General features: G+C 38.4%; 2 protein-coding genes across 3 annotated transcripts; one reads left to right on the forward strand and one right to left on the reverse strand.

Annotated features, from left to right (window-relative positions):
• Positions 1 to 417: 417 nt before the first annotated feature.
• PMS2 (PMS1 homolog 2, mismatch repair system component) lies at positions 418 to 13,709 on the reverse strand. 2 transcript variants are annotated; one of them, XM_026116157.2, is made up of 15 exons: positions 13,536 to 13,709; positions 13,083 to 13,222; positions 12,389 to 12,475; positions 11,287 to 11,389; positions 10,393 to 10,576; positions 9,718 to 9,885; positions 8,097 to 8,194; positions 7,234 to 7,333; positions 6,852 to 6,936; positions 6,190 to 6,342; positions 3,881 to 4,781; positions 2,855 to 3,022; positions 2,221 to 2,321; positions 1,235 to 1,404; positions 418 to 849 (listed from the first exon to the last, which is right to left on the reverse strand). In XM_026116157.2, exons 1-15 carry the CDS (start codon positions 13,553 to 13,555, stop codon positions 706 to 708), a joined length of 2,622 nt encoding a protein of 873 aa, XP_025971942.2. In that variant the 5' UTR covers positions 13,556 to 13,709; the 3' UTR covers positions 418 to 705. The 2 variants fall into 2 exon arrangements, with proteins under 2 accessions (XP_025971942.2, XP_064376319.1); XM_064520249.1 differs by lacking the exons at positions 12,389 to 12,475; positions 13,083 to 13,222; positions 13,536 to 13,709 and adding an exon at positions 11,552 to 11,696.
• A 179-nt stretch (positions 13,710 to 13,888) lies between these two features.
• AIMP2 (aminoacyl tRNA synthetase complex interacting multifunctional protein 2) lies at positions 13,889 to 17,915 on the forward strand. Its single transcript, XM_026116158.2, has 4 exons — positions 13,889 to 14,103; positions 15,896 to 16,099; positions 16,580 to 16,811; positions 17,392 to 17,915. Exons 1-4 carry the CDS (start codon positions 13,975 to 13,977, stop codon positions 17,775 to 17,777), a joined length of 951 nt encoding a protein of 316 aa, XP_025971943.2. The 5' UTR covers positions 13,889 to 13,974; the 3' UTR covers positions 17,778 to 17,915.
• Positions 17,916 to 18,945: the final 1,030 nt, after the last annotated feature.

The following is an 18,945-nucleotide window of genomic DNA, read 5'->3' on the forward strand; positions in this document are numbered from 1 at the left end:
GCCCTGACCTTGAGCAGCCCCTGCCCCCTTTTTCCATTCCTTCTCCGAAAAGGAAGCCCCACTCTTAAAAGAAAAGTGTTTCGGGTAAGAATATAAACATTGATAATTAAAAAGTAACCATGGCAGATAAATTCTTCTATTCAATTCACGCATGAAGCACAGCTGCCCAGGAGTTGATCATTAAAGGCAGTATTAATGCTTGAAGTAATTATAAAATATAATGCAACTTCAGTAATAAGGAAAAAAACAGTACTTTCACTTATATACAATTTACACTTTCTTCAGAAAGATGGTATTCAGGGTGTATAACCACAGAAAGTTAATGTCTGCTTTATAGCATTACTAAAGACTTCCCCATCCACATTTCACTTAGTTTTAAGAAGCAGTGTATTTGCCACAAATGAGGTTCACCTAGCCTTGATCTTTATATATAAAGATTTATTTAAAAAATATCTTGACTGCAAAGTAAGTAATACACAAGGTAAACCATAATAAATGTTATTTACACATACATTTCAGTACATCCAAATTGTTGGCTTGATAGAAGTAACAGCAAAAGCTTGCTGAATGTCTTCAATTGTTCCCATCTTCAAGTACAAAATATAGCGGCTAAAATTTTTTAGTCAATGTAAAACAGTCATGATAAAATCTCGAAGTATTGCCAAGCAACTAAAATTGGGAGTGCTAATAAGCACAAGCTGACTGTTACTCTGGTGAAATCAAATCCAGACTGGCTATGTGTCTCATCGTAGGCCTTCCATGGGGGCAGTTCCAGGGATGTTCAATCTCACCCATATGGGTGACCAGTTTCCTCATCTCCTGTATATTCAGTGCAGTCCCAATCATCACCTGCAAATAAAGACAAAAAAAAACCCCAATGAGTGTTTGCTTTCCCCATTTTGACATCTGTTGCACAGACAGGAGCTACGCTTCAACTACTACAGCCAATAAATAATGTGCAAGGCATTAAAAGTAGGAAGACTTACAAGATGATCAGAAGACAAAATATAAATAGTTATCTTTGTAAGTGCACCAATTTGAAACAAATAGGATAAAAACTACCAGAAATTGTCCCCAATTTATATTAGACGAAAACACAAGGAAGGAGAATATTAGCTACTGACACCAAACAGTAAATGTTTCCCCTGCAATATGTATATACAGATACAACAGCAAATAGTTCAATGGAATAGGCTGTATTTATTTGAAAATAAACGTCAAGCACAGTACTTACAGACTTTCTGCAAGCTCGAGAAGCAAACATCTGTCTGACCCTGGAGGGCCTACACATGACTCCCGGGCAGTCACTTAACATGAAAATCAGTTCATCTATGTCTTGTGGACCAAAAGTCCAATTTTTGCTTGTTGGCAAGGAAAGCAATTTAACTCTTTGAGTTACAGGAGCTGAAAGATTAGCAAACAGAGGATCATAAGAAATGACCTTTTGTTTTGAGAGAAAAATTGAGAAGCTACTTTGATACAGAAGAAATGACTTGCAAACTTAAAAGCAGATGGATCCAACTTTTGACAAACTGTTCAATTTCAAACAGCTAAAGATATTTTGAGGTTATGCTGACTACAAAATGATTTGGACTTTTTGTTGATACCTAATAACATTTTAAGCAAAAAAGTAGAAATTCTGAAATTAAAAAGTAATATGGAAAAATCCATCATGACTTCCCAAATGCCAAAGCGGTAACACACAGTATTTTCACAATCCCTTCCTATAAAGCTCTGTGGGTTAAACAAGTATTGTTCCTACTTTGTAAGAGACACAGTGAGGAGCTTTCAGGTTATGCAATTTGCTCAAGAGTATGTAGTAAGTCAATGCTAAACCATAAAGAAAGCTAAAGGACATTAAGTTATTAGCAGTATCTATTAGTTTAAAATTACTAGATTTATCATTTGCTTACCTCTAACACTGCTGGGACCAGCAAGTATTTTACTAATACAGCAAAAGGATTTTAATGTAATGTATCCAAAAAATACTATTGAGTCATATAGTGATGCAAAGAGTCTACATCAACTTCGTTAATCAAACTGGTTTGATAGAAATTCTTAGTTTACAATATCAATGTGTAACAGGTCACAAAATCATTATACTATATTAAGTGCATATTATTTCAAAATTTCTGAGAACTACCATAATGAATTTTTACATGAGAGAGAGGAGGAAACCTACGGACTTTCTTACTTCCAGTAGTTCTGGTCCAAACTCACCATTTTCATTTATGACAAAATCAAACCCATTTTTCCTGAATATTTCCAGGTTTTCAATCAATACTGTTTCATTTACAGCAGTTAAATTAAGATTTTGAGGCCTAAAAGAGGGAGGAAAAAATATGGTATTGCACAGGTATATAGTACATACCACTTAAGCTAGGTATCAGAAGCAATCCAGCGACAATAATACAGAGCTCTCTGTGGGAACATTTCACTTCATTGGTTGTGAAAAACAAACAAACACTCACTACTAAACAGATCACTTGGCTTCTAAGTGATACTCAGCAGAGTAAACAGCACTCCCTGCTGCCACAGCTGTCTCCAATCTATATATAGTTGGTCTCCAAACTATGTTTTTCCATGCTTAACAAATTGCAATTAACATAAAAACCCAACATGAAATCTGTTTGATGACTGACTTCTTGCATAGCTATGACTATAGCTCTGTAATTTATCTATGATTTATGTGAAGGTTGACTCTTAGAAACATTAGGTATAAGACAAATACAAGATTTTTTATATATATTTAAGTGTTTTGAATGTGTGAAGTGCTACATAATCATAAATATCTTTCTGAAACATTGAATTAAACTTAGAAAGTTATTATTGTTGACACACTCAAAATACTTACACAATCAGCTTCTGACCTTGGAGAACAGTGTGCTGTTGTAACATCTCAAAGTTGTATTTCTCATCAGTAGCATGTTGGTCAATTATGAAGAGATCAGAATTCAACTTTGCTATTATAAACCCTAAGTTGAATTGGCCGATGATTTCCATTTTTGCAAACATTTCTTTACTGTATACAGGAAATACAAGCAGAATACAAGCTATACCTCATGAGTTACCATATTAGACAGTACAAAACTTTAAAACATCTTTCTCTCCCCTGCTGAAAACACTTTGTATAAAAGAGAAAGGACTCCTTTAAGCAGGGTATGAACATGGAAAAGAACAGGCAGCACCAGATTCCAGATCACTGATGATGCCATTTCCAACTGAACAGACCCATCATAAAGACAGGACTTGTTCAGCATTCTCTCATTTTTCACCCAGCCACTGGTGATGATAAAATTAGGAATGGGCAATATGGCGATAGTCCAAACGAATAACGCTGAAGGCAGCATCATGGTTTTAAATTAAGGCAGCTGACACGCTTTCTTTTTGCAAAAAGGCACCTTTCACAGCACTCATTTTATTAGCAAGATTCATGAGTCATACACCTTTACTGTCCACTAACCATCTGAATGTAATGTATTTTCACAGCCACATCTCACCAAACTTCAATTTCACACAAGGGAGAAATACAAGTTATAAAAACTATTCAGCATGTTCTTATCTGTCATGAAATTTGATGTTTCTCTGACCACACACCATATTACAAGTGTTAACTAAACCAAATCAGTGATGTTTGGGGCCTTCTTTTTATTGTCTTTTATCACATTCTGTTTAGTTCAATCAGCTGCAGACCTTTGTCAGGTGAAAGAAGTTGCCAAAATTATGTTTTAATGGTATATATTACATAGAAGATGTATCCGAAATTAACAAGTAGACATAAGCCTTTCCTCCCCACCACCTCATGACAGTTCCTATATTTTTCCTCAACTATTTTTAGTAATTGGTTGGTTAATATAACAAGTTAAGAAGGTGAAAATACCTGATCTCTTTTCTTAATTCATCTTCTGCTACTTTATTTTCTCCAGGACTAATTTTTGCTTTAAATCTTCTATAATTCTGTGTTTCTGTCCTTTTCTGTTGCTGCTGTATTACCTTTTTTACCTTTTCTGCTAAAACCTTCATAGAAAATGCAAGTGGTACAGTTTTCTTTTTAACCTCCACCAGTACATCAACATTTGCCACACAGTTCTTAGTATTCTTCTCTTCAGGACATGTATCTGCCTTTAAATCATCTGCTTGACTTTTGAAACACTTCTTGCGTGGGGAAGAACTACTGGCTACTTGAGATAACTTATTTGGATTATTCCAGTCATTCACTCGGTTTAACTCATGCACAGTGCCCAAGAACTGAACATCACATTCCAGTGATTTCTCACTCTGTCCAACAGTTTCAAGACATTCATTTTGAAGCTCCTCTTTTGAGTTACAGAATTCTTCAGGAGAATTAGTCACTCTTTCACTGCTGATGCAGCTCCCAGCTTTTGGCATATTATACCCAACATCTGATTCAGCAGAGGTGCTACAGAATCCGGAATCTGTATCATCATCTAATTTTCTCAAATGTCTGCTTGTAATTGACACCTTTGACTCCATTTCACAACCACTCTCAGACTCCTCGCTCAAGACAGCCTTTTGAGCGTTTACAGGACTCAAAGTGGTATCAACTGATGGAATTTGTCTGGGGGAGCTGTGCTGCCGTTTTACCTTTTTAGGGCTTTGAAAATTACTCTCTGTCATTTGATGGAGAGAAAATGACTCCCTTAATCTGGCTAAAGTCATCATTCTGTTTCCTTCACTGCTTGGATTTTCAGTTTCAGAGTCAGGCAGCATTTCTACCTGAGCCTTTTCTGTCTCTTCATGAAGAGTCCTCTTCAAGTTGCCTAATAAAAACAGAATGAAGAATATTTTAAGATTTTAACTTCAGTATAACTGGAGAAAACAATTGAATTGAATGATGTGTTTTTGTAAAAGGAACAAGAGGAGATGTAGAAAAATAACCAACTCCTCAAATGAGCTCTTAAGCTTCAGACCACGACTGAGTGTGGGACTGAAATACATTACTATCTGATGGATGAGCAGTTACATCTTCCAGAAAGTAAAATAAAAAAAATCAAGTTTCTACTGTCAAACGGGCAACTAGTCTCTTAGCAACTAAAACTACTGAAGTTGTGATCATCGTTATGGTATTTGTGTGAATGAATTTGAAGTCTCATCTTAAATTGGAAATGCAATAAATCCAATCAGAACTCTTAATTATATTTTCTAAAGAGTTTAATGATGGAATGACAATGAAAGGTGAATTGCTCTTACACTTTAATGGTCACTATAAAAGTCCATTGGAAGGAATCAAAGAGCTGGCACAATAGATACCTGTGGTACACGTGATTTGTAGATAATTTGGCAACTTCAGTTAAAGACTATGAATCCAACACTTAATTTTACTAAAGGCAAATTTAAAATAATAGTAAGAATCAGGCTGCATTCATTTTATACATCATCAGTAAAAGAGGAAACTAGAGAAACCTTTGTTCAAAGAAAAGCAGGATGAGGATGATGGGTCATTACAAAGTATTATACACATCTTGGAAAATAATACACTGATGTGAGAATCAGTGATTTCTGTAGTTAGCATAAAACAATGAAATTTGAAAAATGAAGAAGAAACTTGTACTTAAAAATCTGAAGTTTTATTTGTTTTGTTGATGAGACTTTAACCATTCTGCCAGAAGGACATTTAAATAAACAATGTTTCTGTCCAATATTCCTCACTCTAGCTTTTTTAGTCAGCTCATGAGCTCTTAGTAAGCATCCTGACATCCCCCACCACACAAAAGGGCATCCTTTTAAGAAAGAAAAAAAAAAAAAAAAAAACAAGTCACGTGTGACATTCAAGATACTTCTATGGCCAAAAACAGAACACAGCAAGAGTGTGGAGGGGACAGGGGAAAATACTGTTTACAACTCCCCACTCCCTCCTCTGAAACACAGGTCTTTTCCCAATATCTTCAGAAGAATCTCTTTTCCAAACATCATCAATTAATTTTGTGTTAGCTTTTCCCTCTAAATTTGACTGTAAATCACTTACAGTCCTCTGTTATTATTTAATGCTGATAATAACATAACAACCAGCATGTAAGCAACACATGAGAAATCTGCCTTGACAGATGTGCCAATTAACAGCCAGATATTTTTCCTAATTTCTTCATATGTTTTTAAAACATTTTTCCATTCCAAATTCTCTAGCATATACCATACAAAAAAGACTTTCACATTTTGCATTAATCCTACCTGCAACATCCAGAAGTTTCTGATTGACATCCAGTTTGTTAACATCACTACCAAACATCTCTATCAGAGAAGTTTTTAAAATTGCTAATAGAAGTTTCTCCTCCTGCAGTAAAATTTGCCTTTTGTCTGGAGTTACATTGATGTCAACACACTCTAAAATCAAAAGAAAATCATCTACATTAGAGATTAATTTTTTTTAATATACATGTACATATACATACATACGTATAAATAAAATTGCTTCTTCCACCCTTGGATCAACGTTTTCTGCTCAATCGCCCTCCATTTTTATTTCACAAGATTAAAAATAAAGCCACAGTTAACTTTCACAGTATCTCTGCATATTCAACATTCCGGCAAACAAAAGAGAATTTAATTCAATGCAATAACATGATTTTTCATTTTCTTGTATTTAAGCTAACCACAAGAATGTCTTTTTCTCGCTAGTTACTCCTGAGTACAGAAAAAGTGAAACCACAGCCAGACCCTGTCTCCCCATCACCAACTGTAGATTAAACAAAAAAACCCCAAAATCACATTGCAATAAGTAAGCATTCATATAAATAAAGGTTGCGACATTCTCAAGAATACCTTTAACATCAATATTACTCATACTAAGTTTTGGCCTTTCCAGAAGTTATTAAAAATTATTCACAACTCACCAGAATCTACACAAATGTTAAGAACAACAAATGGATACTGGTGCTTATTGTATAAGTGATAAACTTCATTCACAAGCTTGGCAACCTGTAGAGAAAGTGGGAATAAATAAATAAATACATACATACATACATACATAAAAGTTACTATCTTCTACTTCCCACCGGTATGTGTTATCTAACCCTCAATAAAACAATTAATCTACTAAATCCTAACTTATATGATTCAGCTTTTCTTCACCCAATGAATCCAACAAAGACAAAAACTTTAAGTACAGTAACTAGCAGCATCAAGCCAAAAACATGTACCTCAGCTACTAATCCAGTGATTTCTAGAGGATATCAAACAGGTCAGTGCTGCTATTGTAAAACAAATAAATTGCACCTTTGCAGGATCACACGGACGTTGGTTGATAAAGAAAAACTGTCTGTCTGTTGCACTCCTTCCAACACCATGATCACAACGAGAAACGAAACCCGAGATACTGTTGAATAATAGTATAATAAGGGTAAGATAAAATGGAGGAGGAAGGCAAAAGATAAACTTTTCTGAGGCAGAGTATATTTTAGGGAAGGGTACTTTATACAGGCTAAAAGCAACACTATTACACAGCATCAGCAAGCATGCATACGTATCCCCCAGCCCAATTCCTTGGCTAACAAAGGCTAGTGTTCAGCTCTAACAGGCCATCAGGCAGTAGAAAAAAAGGTGTCTGATTTAAAAAGAAGCTGCATTCATAGTTTTTCTCCTCTAAAGAGGGAGAGGCCAGATATTGATGCATCTATTTGCAAATCTCCTGTACAGTGAGTTAAAAAAAAAAAAAGACAGACACGCACTACGTGAAAGTGAAAGGTATTTACACAAAGTGATTCACATTTATCTCACATCATTTCCCAATAACACAACTGATGAAATACAAGTATAAACCAAGGATTCATTCATGAATTACAGTTACTGAGAGCACTAATAGAGGTGACTAACTCAGCAGAAGATTACAGGAAGCTAAAACTAGCTAGGACATACAGAATACCAGTTCTGCTATGCCTTCTGATCTAACTAGCAACATTTTAGTTCTGAATTGATTTTTTTTTCCAAGTGATATTCTTTTCCAAACTGCATACTGATTATCCACTATGCTGTTCTCCATTATTTTTATTACTACTAACCACCATACTTTTCATATATTTTTACATGCTGAGTTATGTTAAAATATCACTGGCAAGCATGGTTTGTACTTTTCTAATTACCTATAATAGTTTTGTGGCATGTCAGTAGTGTTGAGTCCATATTCTTCACAAACAGTTTCACTAGGAGGTAGCTGAACAAAAGGAATGAGGCTCTGCAACTGGAGAGGGGGGGAAAAAAAGAAAAAAGAAAAAAGCACACACACCATCAATAGTCACTCCAACTAATATAAGAAGATTAGAATCAGGTACATTTAAACAATAGGCTTTCCATTTATTCTTCTCCATGGTTCAAATTTTATTCACCCACAGTGAAGCAATTATTTTTAAAGATAATACAGAACAGAAAAATATATATAAATGTTTAATATGATACAGCAGTAACCATGTATTTTTAAGTTAGGTTAGCTGAGTAAATCAAATTATCCAATACTCAAATCTAACCTACCAGAAGACAGTTACCCTGCTGAAGAGCCTCCACAGAAACAAAGCCTTAATGAATGCCTCTTCTCATCCTTTGATATCACTTTTTCCAGCTTAATTATTTCACACAGACCCTTATTCTAAAATGTACTTAGACAGAAAAATTAGATGATCAGTTCAGTCTGGACTCTCCAGCTACATATGACCCAATCAAGTTTTATGCAATACCAAAAGGCAAGAAGAGTGATACAAGTTTATTTTGAAATAACATTAATACTATTAGTAAAGATATGCTATTTGAATTACAAGTTATCCAAGCATAGATGTGTTTACTGTATTTTCCCAATCACACCAGTATTAATTTTTCTGTCATTAGAGCACCTTCTACTGGTTTGGCAAGTATTTTATATTATATAAACAGGGTATAAACTAAGTATTTTATTCAGATAATCCTGAATTTTCAGCAATGCTTGTCACTGTTAGGCAATACAAAGTTGCATCTTCCATCTAGTGTTTCAGCCCCAGCCTGAATAGGCTTTGAAATCACTACATGGGCACTGCAAAGGGAGGAACTCTTATTAACTACCAGCAGGTAGCCACCAACCACTCAATAAGCTTGATGGCTGTACTATCTGGTTGTAGGAAGGGTGTTTTTACTGCTCTTACTCCTCTGCATTCTTCTAGAGAATAACAATTATTTTTAAAGCTATAATTTAGAAAGCATCACAGTCCATACCTCTAGTAGGACTGTCTGCAATTCCCATTTAAAGGTTAACCAGAACACTAGAAGAACTTAGTTTCACAGGAAAGGGTTGCAAAAGCCAGAAACCTCTGTTCTCTATCCCCTACTTAAGACTTTTGCATCACAACATTTTTAGGATTTTTTAAATTGTTTGTTTTCATGCCATACAGACTGTGCTCATCCTGATCTTCAAAAGCACAGACAAAGGACCTTCGCTTCTCAAAGACCACGATAAGAATTTATAAAACTGGCTTCAGAGAGATATTAAGCATTACCCCTATCTCTTGTATCATTTCTCTTCCGTTAGAACATGTTTCCTCTAAGCAGATTCAGAAATGCCAGGGGAACACAGAGAGACTACACTGTCTCTCCTTTTCCAACCTGTAGGGTGTGCTGGAATACAACACATACTCCAGCCTCCTCTGCTTCTAACAGTTTCCTGCATCCTCTCTGTTTAAATAGATCTTAAAAGTATTTCTCTCCAGCTACGTTATTTCTGTTTTCAATAGTAAGTAATACCTGTTTTTGCCCAAATACTGCTCCGATGTTTTCCTTTAAGCTAGGACTTCCAGCAGTGGATACCACAGAGCTTTTTTTCCCCTGGCCAACTTGATTAGTGCAGTTAATGCGAACTCCTTTTGAAACAACGCAATATGCTTGCAATATCTGGACCATTTTTGCGTATTCCTATTAAAGAAACAAAAATGTTCACATCTATATGAAATGTTTCTTTAAAAAAAAGTCTGAACAGGACATTCTGTCTTTTCATGCAACACAAGCTTTGTCTCCAAAAGGGACTCATCTTTTCAAAACCTTTACAAACCAGATTAGAAAAAAAAATTGTATGTGAAAAATACTCTCTTTAAAAGCAAACAACTTTTTTACAAGATTAACATTAAGTAGTTTACAACACAGCATTCCCCAATTTAAGAATGTGCAAAGGTGATCAGGATCTTAAATCTTTTCAACATTTGAAGATTTGAGATTGCCCCTCTAAACCAGATCATTTGCAAAATAGAAAAGGAGAGCACATGGGAAGACTGGTTTTGTTTTACAAAGCTACAAAATAGGCATGAAATAGTCTGACATAAAAATATTATCAATTTCTTCCACAGAGAACATGTATCATTCAGTAATGAAAAAAAATCTGGGATATCACACTCCTTTAAAATAATAACTTCTGATCTAACCTACCTTTTTAATGTTTCTTTGAAATTCCTTATGCCGCACTGGCAAAGTATAGAATAACTGTTGTATGCTAACAGTTGTTCCTTGTTGTCGTGGATAAGGAGTTTTCTGAGTAATTTTACCATTATGATCAAATACCAAACGAGTCCCAACCTTTGCAGACTTATGACAGGTAAAAACAGTAACATCACTGATGGAGGGAAAAGAGGGAACAGAATTACTCACTGAACATTGTATTTTCTCTTCCACTCCTCATGACCCAATCAGCCATAGAAATTACACCAATACTATGCATCTTTAATAAAAGCTAATTCTTCACCATAAAGATACAGTACTCTCCAGGTATGCTTTTAGGTAACAGTCTAATTTTCCTAGCTAAAATGGAAAAAAATGCTATTTATATCTCTTTCATTTTTCTGATGTAAAATGCAACGTTAAAGTCTGGCTTTTTTTGGACACTACATTCTTCATATTAATACATTACACTAGAATATTCTTGATGCACAGGACTGTGTACAAAAGCTGTACTATTTCAAATATAGAGTTTGGGTGGGAGGATATTAAATACAGTTTTAATGAATTACAGACTAGTAAACAGCACTTCAGTGTTACAGTGCTTTACATCTGAGGATCAGAGACTTTTGTGTGTACAAGAGTCCCATTCTGCAGAGACTTACATACACAAGTAATGCTGGATTTCATATATAAAAGGACTAATCAGATGCTTAGAATTGTGGCATAATTTATGCTGGAAAGAACATCATGCAACCTACTGCTCAAAACACAGCTAACAAAGAACTGGAAGCCTCATTTTATCAATAATGGTAAACTGAAAAGTTGGCTTCAGTTATTTCCGTGCTTATAGTAACTTTCTACTAATAAGAAATTTAATACTATTACCTTAATGCACACAGCGAACTCAGAGCTTCACCTCGAAACCCAAATGTTTCAACATGTATTAGATCAGAAAAATCTTGTATCTTTGATGTATAATGTTTCAGAGCTGGAAAAAGATATTTAAAATATATAATTTCACTTCTGCCTACAATGATGCTGATTTATGCAAGTAGATTTGGTATGCATCCCATACTGACACCAGAAACTAACAAAGCAGATAGTATTATGATAGAGCAGTATAGGGTAGCTGCCCCAGACAGCGATGTACCTGTCACAGATGCTGCCATGCAAGAAAACAATTGCCGTCTCCTGCTGCGCGTGGTGTACGGCAGACAGGTGTAAGTTTATTCCACCACATTCACAGTTAACAAAGACTCATTTGACACCATCAGCACAGCACTAGCCACCAAGCTCCGCGGGTGCCTCAGCACAGCGCGGTCACAGAGCTAGGAACAGCACCCCTGAACTTGCACTGTGCTGGAACACAGAGACAATGAGTTTATCACATATCATACAAACACCGTGACTACATAAAGTTATAGAATAAGTACATTGTGCTGAAATGATCCCTAATCATTAAATGAACAAAAGAAACACCGGTATTTTTGTTGCAATGGCTGGTTACATTTGTCATACAACATTGCTTCTGCTCCCAGATTTTGCACGACTTTAAGTAAACAAATGGAATATTTGCCAGGTAAGCATGCAATGCCAAGCTCACTTCCAGCACATCTTCAAGCTTCTAATACACTCCTCAAAATCAGTTACTTTTATAGTTTGACACCTTCAGTGACTGACTGATTGATAACTCAACATGAGTCAATCTAAAAGAACATTTAGGACCTTCTCTTCCAAAATTATGGCTATTCTTTGCTCCACTTAAATATGCAATCAAATCAAAGACTTCTAAACTACAAGTACTGTGACCACACAAACACTACAAAAGTCAAGTCTAGTTTTGTCCAAGTCATGCTGGTGTTTTTGGCATTATATAAAGGTCAAATATCTATTAAAATTAGGCAGTTTGTAAAAAATATATATATATATATATATGTGAGTACTTTCAGAATGTCCAAATACAGATTATGAAAAAGGTTCAACTTACTCAAGCCTTCAAAGTTTTCCTCTTCCACTCCACTTCCATTATCTGAAACTTCTATCAGTTCTGCTCCATAATCTTTAAGTTTTATATCTACAAATTGTATTAATAAAAAGCCTTTTAATTCTGTATGTTCATAAACAACGTTCACTATTAAGTTCATAATTCAAATAACTTTATTCAACAACCACTTTCCGCATCAAGCTTGAATACAAAAACTTTTTCGCAAGTTAGGGCAACCTAACACAAATCAGGCTGCACTTTCAAATTGTTGGGCTTCATTATATTTTTGCCTTAAAGGAAGTTTTCCGATTATAATAGTTATCATCAGGGCAGCTCTGGAAACTAAAACCTTACCTTAATGGTCTGCTAGCCTGAGGCCAGCACTGGCGGTAGCCATGCCCAATCGTCCTAGCTGTGTAGGCCACATTACCCTTTTCCACTACTAAACGAGCTACAAATAAAGTAATGCAGACAAAAATCGCATGCTTTTAAGAGCTCAGCTGGAGCCTGGGAAACTAAGTGTTGTATTTACCTGAGCTGTAAAATTATGACAAAATCGCATGGCCCAAATGCAAAATATTTACACAGTTTTGTTAATATGTGCTCCATACTTTAAAAATATGTATTTTTAAAAATATATATATGTTTAAGTATATCAAGCATCGTTCTGATGACATTATGGTGAAAAGAAGCTTACCAACATTGGTAGCTCCAGCATCCAGGCTGTTTTCCACCAACTCTTTCACGGCAGTACCCAGGTTCAGGACAACCTGCCCCGAGCAGATCTGATGCACGGACTTGCGGTCTATGGCCCGGATGGCTTTGGCAGGCTCCAAGCTTGGAAGAGGGCAGAGGAAGCAAAAAACAAGGCGTGAGAAGCAGGCGGTCCCGGCCGCCACTCGCGCTCGTCCTTTCCTCTCAACTGACACTGGGGGGGGGGGGGGGGGGAGCCTCCAAGAAGCCCCCCCGGCCCTGCCGCGGGAGAGCCGAGCGCCCAGCGGCGGCCGCGACCCGGCGGAGAGGCCCGGCGCAGCGGAGCGAGGCCTGAGGCTTCCCGTGAGGACCGGCCGGAGGGGGCGGCGGCCCCGGTGTAGGAGCCCGAGGGTGGGCTCCCCCCGCCACCACCGCCGCCGCCGCGAGAGGCGCTCACCAGGGCGCGGCCGCCTCCATGGGGCTCCCGGCGGCAGCGGCCCGCGCCCGGCGGGCCCAACGCCTCCCCAGCGCCGCTCTCCCCTCAGACACCCCTCTTCTGCCAGCGCCGCTCTCACTCAGTCATTGGTCCCTGGAGAAAAGCTCCGACCAATCCTCAGCAAGCTTTCATCTTCCTGGCTCACGATTAGCCTATAGGACTACCCACTCAGGATTAGGATTTGCAACCTCTTGCCCTATGGGGATTCGCTTAACGAATCAATGGCTCACGCTGGCCAATAGAAAGAAGACAAGGCGACGGTTAGGAGACACGGCTTTGGATTGGGTAACCGAAGAGTCAGTCAGGAGCCGCACTGCACCGCGCTCCAATAGGAAGCGGCCGGGGGGCGGGCGCGGCGGCTGGCTGAGCGGCTGGGGCGCCGCGGCGGGCCGGTGCCGCCATGCCCATGTACAAGGTGCGGCCGCTGCACGGGGCCCCCGGCGCGGTGCTGGCCGAGCAGCTGCCCGCCTGCATGTACCGGCTGCCCAACCTGCACCGCAGCCCGCCGCCCGCCGCGGCCCCGCACCAGGTAGGAGCACCGGGCTCGCCGCAGCGCTCCCCTGGCGGCCTGGGCCGGGTGACCGCCGGGCCCGGCCCGGCCCGCGCGGGGAGGCCCAGAGGAGCCACCGGCGAGGGGGACCCGCGTTCGCCGCTTCTTCCTTTCGCAGCCGCTCATTAGCGGCCCGTTTAACGGCTAAATAAGCTCTGTTGTTCCAGAGTTTTCTTAATGTTATTTTACAGCTTTCTATAACTGCCATTTAGCTTCTCCGCGCTCGCGGCGGTTCGTCTCTCTCCACACGCACCTCTAAGCGGCCTGCGTCGGAGCTGCGCGCCTCGCTGCGGCCTCCCGGCAGGCGCCGGCCCTTTCTGCTGCATCATCACCCCGTGGCGCGGGTCTGCTTTGCTTCTCCTCCCCTGTGGAGATAGGGACTAGCCAGCTGCGCACCTTCCGGCTGTAGCCCCGAGTCCTCTTTTCTCTTTAAAAAATAAAAAATAAGAGGTCAAAAATGCAGAATAGTCCATTACGTTAATCTAGGTGACTTTAGTCTCTCACGCGGATGTCAGGGAGGCTTTGAATTCTGTTTTTTCTCTCCCAGAGTGCTCCGGGGCCTTTTTGGCTTTGTGCCATCATGTGTTTTTGAGTGTGCACTCAAAAAATGCCATCATCTAAGTTGTCAGTGAAAATACTGAGTAGGACTAGACGTGGGGCAGGACTTCATAGGGAACGCTTACGCTGCTGCTCTCCCACTGGCAACAGCAAAACGTCAACCGCCACTCTCCTTTGCGAGTGGCTTTTATTTCACGTAATTGTGTATTTGACAAATAGCGTTCACTTAGGAAGCGTTTCCGTAGCCTATCTATAAGAATATTGCATAAGCTAGTATCACAGTTTTGCTTAAGATACCTTACTTGTTATCTCTTTATCCATTAGACAAAAAGAAGGAAGTTTGGTTGGGTGGGTTTTTCTTTAATGGCCTTACTTAGGATGCTTGGAAATTGATTAAAAGATTTTTAACTTTAGTATAAGTTCATGCACCTAAAACCTTCCACAAAAATGTATTTTCCATCTTTTAAAGAGGTATCATTGTAAGATAGGAGACTTTTAAGTGGAAAACTGAGATAACAAAAAGATACATTGGTATTAGCATGTAACAATTATAGACAAAGCCACTCACATGGTAAAATTAATTTCTTTCCAGGAAACAATGCCCCAAAATCAATGGTCTTTTTTCTCTGAAAGTTCTATTCTCTGAAACAAAGAATGACTCTACGGAGTAATCTCATACAATATACTACCCATCTAAACTTGCAGATTTTTTTGACTTATATTAAATATCAGAGTTGCCAAAAAAGTTTGTGTTTTGCAGCCTCAACGTACAATCTTCTCTTATTTGGTTAAAAAGAGTTCTGACAAGCTAACTTGGCCTGTTAGGTTTTTGATTAGCTCTTCGGTGCTAACTTTAAAACTGTGTAGTTCTGTGTTTGCGGTCTGATTTTTAGTACGTTTTGGAGTCACTTTTATGTGTGGGGTTTTTTGTTTTTGTTTTTTTTTTAAGATAATGTAAGCAGAAAGATTTTGGAAGTTTGTTTAAATGAGCCATAACCTATCTTTCACCATGTTCATACAGAGAAAGAAGAGGGACAACTAACAGACCACGATACTAATAAGATAACTGATAAGACCATGATATCCCCTGATGTGGGCTTGTGATTTGAATAACATTTAAATTCTTTCAAAACTTATTGTCAAGTGATCTGTGCACTATTTTGACATTGAGTTGAGTGAACAGTAGAATGTGTCATTTTTTCCCCCCATATAGGAAGAAGTTGACCCATCACTTCAAGCACTTGAATCTCGCCAAGAAGAGATTCTAAAACGCTTGTATGAACTGAAGAGTGCTGTTGATGGTCTCTCAAAGATGATACAAACTCCAGATGCTGACTTTGATGTAACTAATATCATTCAAACTGATGAATGTTCTCCTTTGACAGCAAATGCAGATTTAGATTTGATGCTTGGAAAGGTAAGTTTAGTTTAGCATATAGATCAGTAGATATTTGTTTTGGCCTCAGATCTTCAGGGGTGAAAGGGTTGCATTAAAACTTGGGACATTCAGACTCAATATACAAGTCTTATATTCTTACAGATAACCTATAACTACTCTTTTATTTTGGGCATCCAGATTATAAATCCAAGATAGAATAGCTAACTTTGAAATTACGACAGTTGATTTCTTGTTTGTTACTTACTGGAGATTTTTCTTTGACTTCAAATTGGACTAGAATTTAAGCCAATCACATTCTATATTCTAAAATTATATTACTGTTGAGGAAGGAAGATGTCTAAGTAAATCTTAAATGTCAAAACTTGATCATTAGAATTTCAGATACACACAGGCATGGTTATATACATATTGGTGTGAAATAAAAAAACCCAATTCTTGAATGTTTCTGTTTCATCTGTGTATTTGTCTTATCTGCTGAAAGTTTTACTTTGCTTGCAGGATTATGGTGCCCTGAAAGATATCGTAATCAATGCAAATCCTTCTCTGCCTCCGTTGTCATTATTAGTACTACACAGTCTGCTTTGCGAACGCTATAAAATGTTATCAGCTGTTCATACACACTCATCGGTGAAGAGTGTGCCAGAAAACCTCTTGAAATGCTTTGGTGAGCAGACTAAGCAGCAACCACGTCAAGAATATCAGTTGGGCTTTACTCTAATTTGGAAGGATGGTAAGTATGAAGTTATCTTAGATTATAGGTGAATACTTTAAAATAGTTAAGAAAATGAAACTTGTGCTATAAAACCTTGAAAAAAAAGATGCCTTAGTATTTTTCTGCTGACACATGATGAACACGTACTGTAGATATAACACTCTTGCTCTTCTTGCAAGCATGAAATTTAATTTTTATAGCTGTGAACAGTGCTGTGGACATAAAGGAGGAAAATTCTTGTTTATGGATCACTGCTCTTAGAATAAACATAGTATTTGAAAGATGGTTGCTTGAAAAACACTTCTATACAAAAACCTGTGGGTACAGTTTCTGCAAATAACTGAGCTTACTAGAATAGAAATTAGGTGGGTGTTTGGGCTGAAGTTTGCAAGAAATGAGCTTTTTGTGCCAGGTGCCTGCCTTAGTCTAAGTATTTAGACTAAGAAAACTGAGAACAGGTCATCAGGTTAATGAGGTTAATGATGTTGCTGGCATTACAAATGCCTCACTATATTATCATTATTTCTGACTTCTCTACCATGCTGATTATGGTTTTGTGGTATCCCTTGTTCTTAATATTTTTTTTTCTTAATTTCAGTTCTGAAGCCCCAGATGAAATTTAGCATTCAAACAATGTGCCCTATTGAAGGAGAGGGGAACATTGCTAGATTTCTCTTTTCCCTGCTTGGCCAGAAGTACAATGCAGTTACTTCAACTCTGATTGACAGTTGGGTTGATACAGCCATCTTCCAGCTAAAAGAAGGTAGCAGCAAAGAAAAAGGAGCAGTCTTACGCTCTATGAATGCTGCCCTTGGCAAGGCACCTTGGTTGGTGGGAAATGAACTCACCGTAGCAGACATTGTTGCGTGGTGTGCGCTTCAGCAGACAGGTAGCGCCAATGCTGCTCCAGCCAATGTGCAAAAATGGATGAAGTCATGTGAGAACTTGGCACCTTTCAACTCTGTTATGAAGCTATTAAAGTAAGCATGTCCTCTTTTTAATGGTGTAGTTTTAATATTATTCCACCTTGTGCCTGCTGTTGTCGGTTGAGTCCTTTCTGAGATGCATTCGCGTTCTACAACTGGACAGAATTCTTAAACCAATAAAAACATTACAATTGTCTTTGGGGTGTGATCTTCCTTTTTTGTAACTGAAGTGTGACAAACGTGCTTATTCTAATGATTAAGAGGTATCTAAAGCAGTCCTATGCAAATAAAGTTGTATTTTGAACCTTTTCCTTACTATAGTCTTCTCTGTAACTTAAACCTTTGGTAAAATTTGCTTATTTACACAAGTTAAAGTACAACGTGATGTTAAAGAATAGTGAACTGAAACTGTCTAGAGGTAGCCGCTTAGCACAACTTATATAAAATTTGCTTAGCATGAGTAGCTAAATTTGCTGAAGCCTTAGGCCGCACTTAGATAAAATAATGAACTTTTACTTAGTCCAGTAAGAAAAGGGCCTCAGAGCTGGTTCCAGCTAGGAAGATAAGGAAGTTACAAGCAGTCTGCATTCCTGTGTCTCACACTCCAAAAGGGAGGGTGTCTGCAGGAATGCGTCTCACACTCCGAACGGGAGGGTGTCAAGGCTTTGAAAGACCAGTGCAGGGTATTAGGACCTTGAGGGACAAAGCCTTAGCTCACTGCTGGGGCAGTGTTAATTGTTATGATTTAGAATCTCCTCCTCCTCCGGACCTTGAGACACAACAGTAAGACCCAACAAAAACAGAGGTACAACCGTCATCAGAGATGGCAAAAAAACAAAAATAAGGAGAAAAACAGCTTACCTCAGAATGACGATGAGACCCAACGAGGAGCAGGAGACCCCCGGCCAAAAAATTACTATTGGTCTAACTACCGCATGAGGGGTGGGAAATGTAAGTTGGAAAAACTATAATTGCCCAGGATTTGTTTATGTTAGGGTCCCTCTTTGCAGGCACCCAGCTCGAGCTGTAATTACGGCAAGCACGTGATTAAAATTTAATTTGTTTTGATTTGGCTCTGAACTTTACTTGCGGGAACCTAGGGTCGAGCCCCGTTATGGTGGCCGACAAGCCTAATTTCCATAACACGTGACTCCTTTCTAGCGGCTGGACACCTTTGCCCTGAGACAAAAAGAAGAATGTCTTTGAAGAATAGACAGGACAACATG

This window comes from Dromaius novaehollandiae, chromosome 14 (assembly GCF_036370855.1).
Source record: "Dromaius novaehollandiae isolate bDroNov1 chromosome 14, bDroNov1.hap1, whole genome shotgun sequence".
NCBI classification, from domain to species: domain Eukaryota; kingdom Metazoa; phylum Chordata; class Aves; order Casuariiformes; family Dromaiidae; genus Dromaius; species Dromaius novaehollandiae.

Excerpts from the sequence above, each read along its gene's own strand:
- AIMP2 (XM_026116158.2), top strand. The coding sequence starts at position 13,975 with ATGCCCATGTACAAGGTGCGGCCGCTGCACGGGGCCCCCGGCGCGGTG. Across the intron at positions 14,104-15,895 it reads CCGCCGCGGCCCCGCACCAG|GAAGAAGTTGACCCATCACT; the intron begins GTAGGAGCACCG and ends CCCCCCATATAG. Across the intron at positions 16,100-16,579 it reads TAGATTTGATGCTTGGAAAG|GATTATGGTGCCCTGAAAGA; the intron begins GTAAGTTTAGTT and ends CTTTGCTTGCAG.
- PMS2 (XM_026116157.2), bottom strand. The coding sequence starts at position 13,555 with ATGGAGGCGGCCGCGCCCTG. Across the intron at positions 6,937-7,233 it reads GTCCGTGTGATCCTGCAAAG|GTTGCCAAGCTTGTGAATGA; the intron begins GTGCAATTTATT and ends CTTTCTCTACAG. Across the intron at positions 6,343-6,851 it reads TAACATTTGTGTAGATTCTG|AGTGTGTTGACATCAATGTA; the intron begins GTGAGTTGTGAA and ends TTTTGATTTTAG.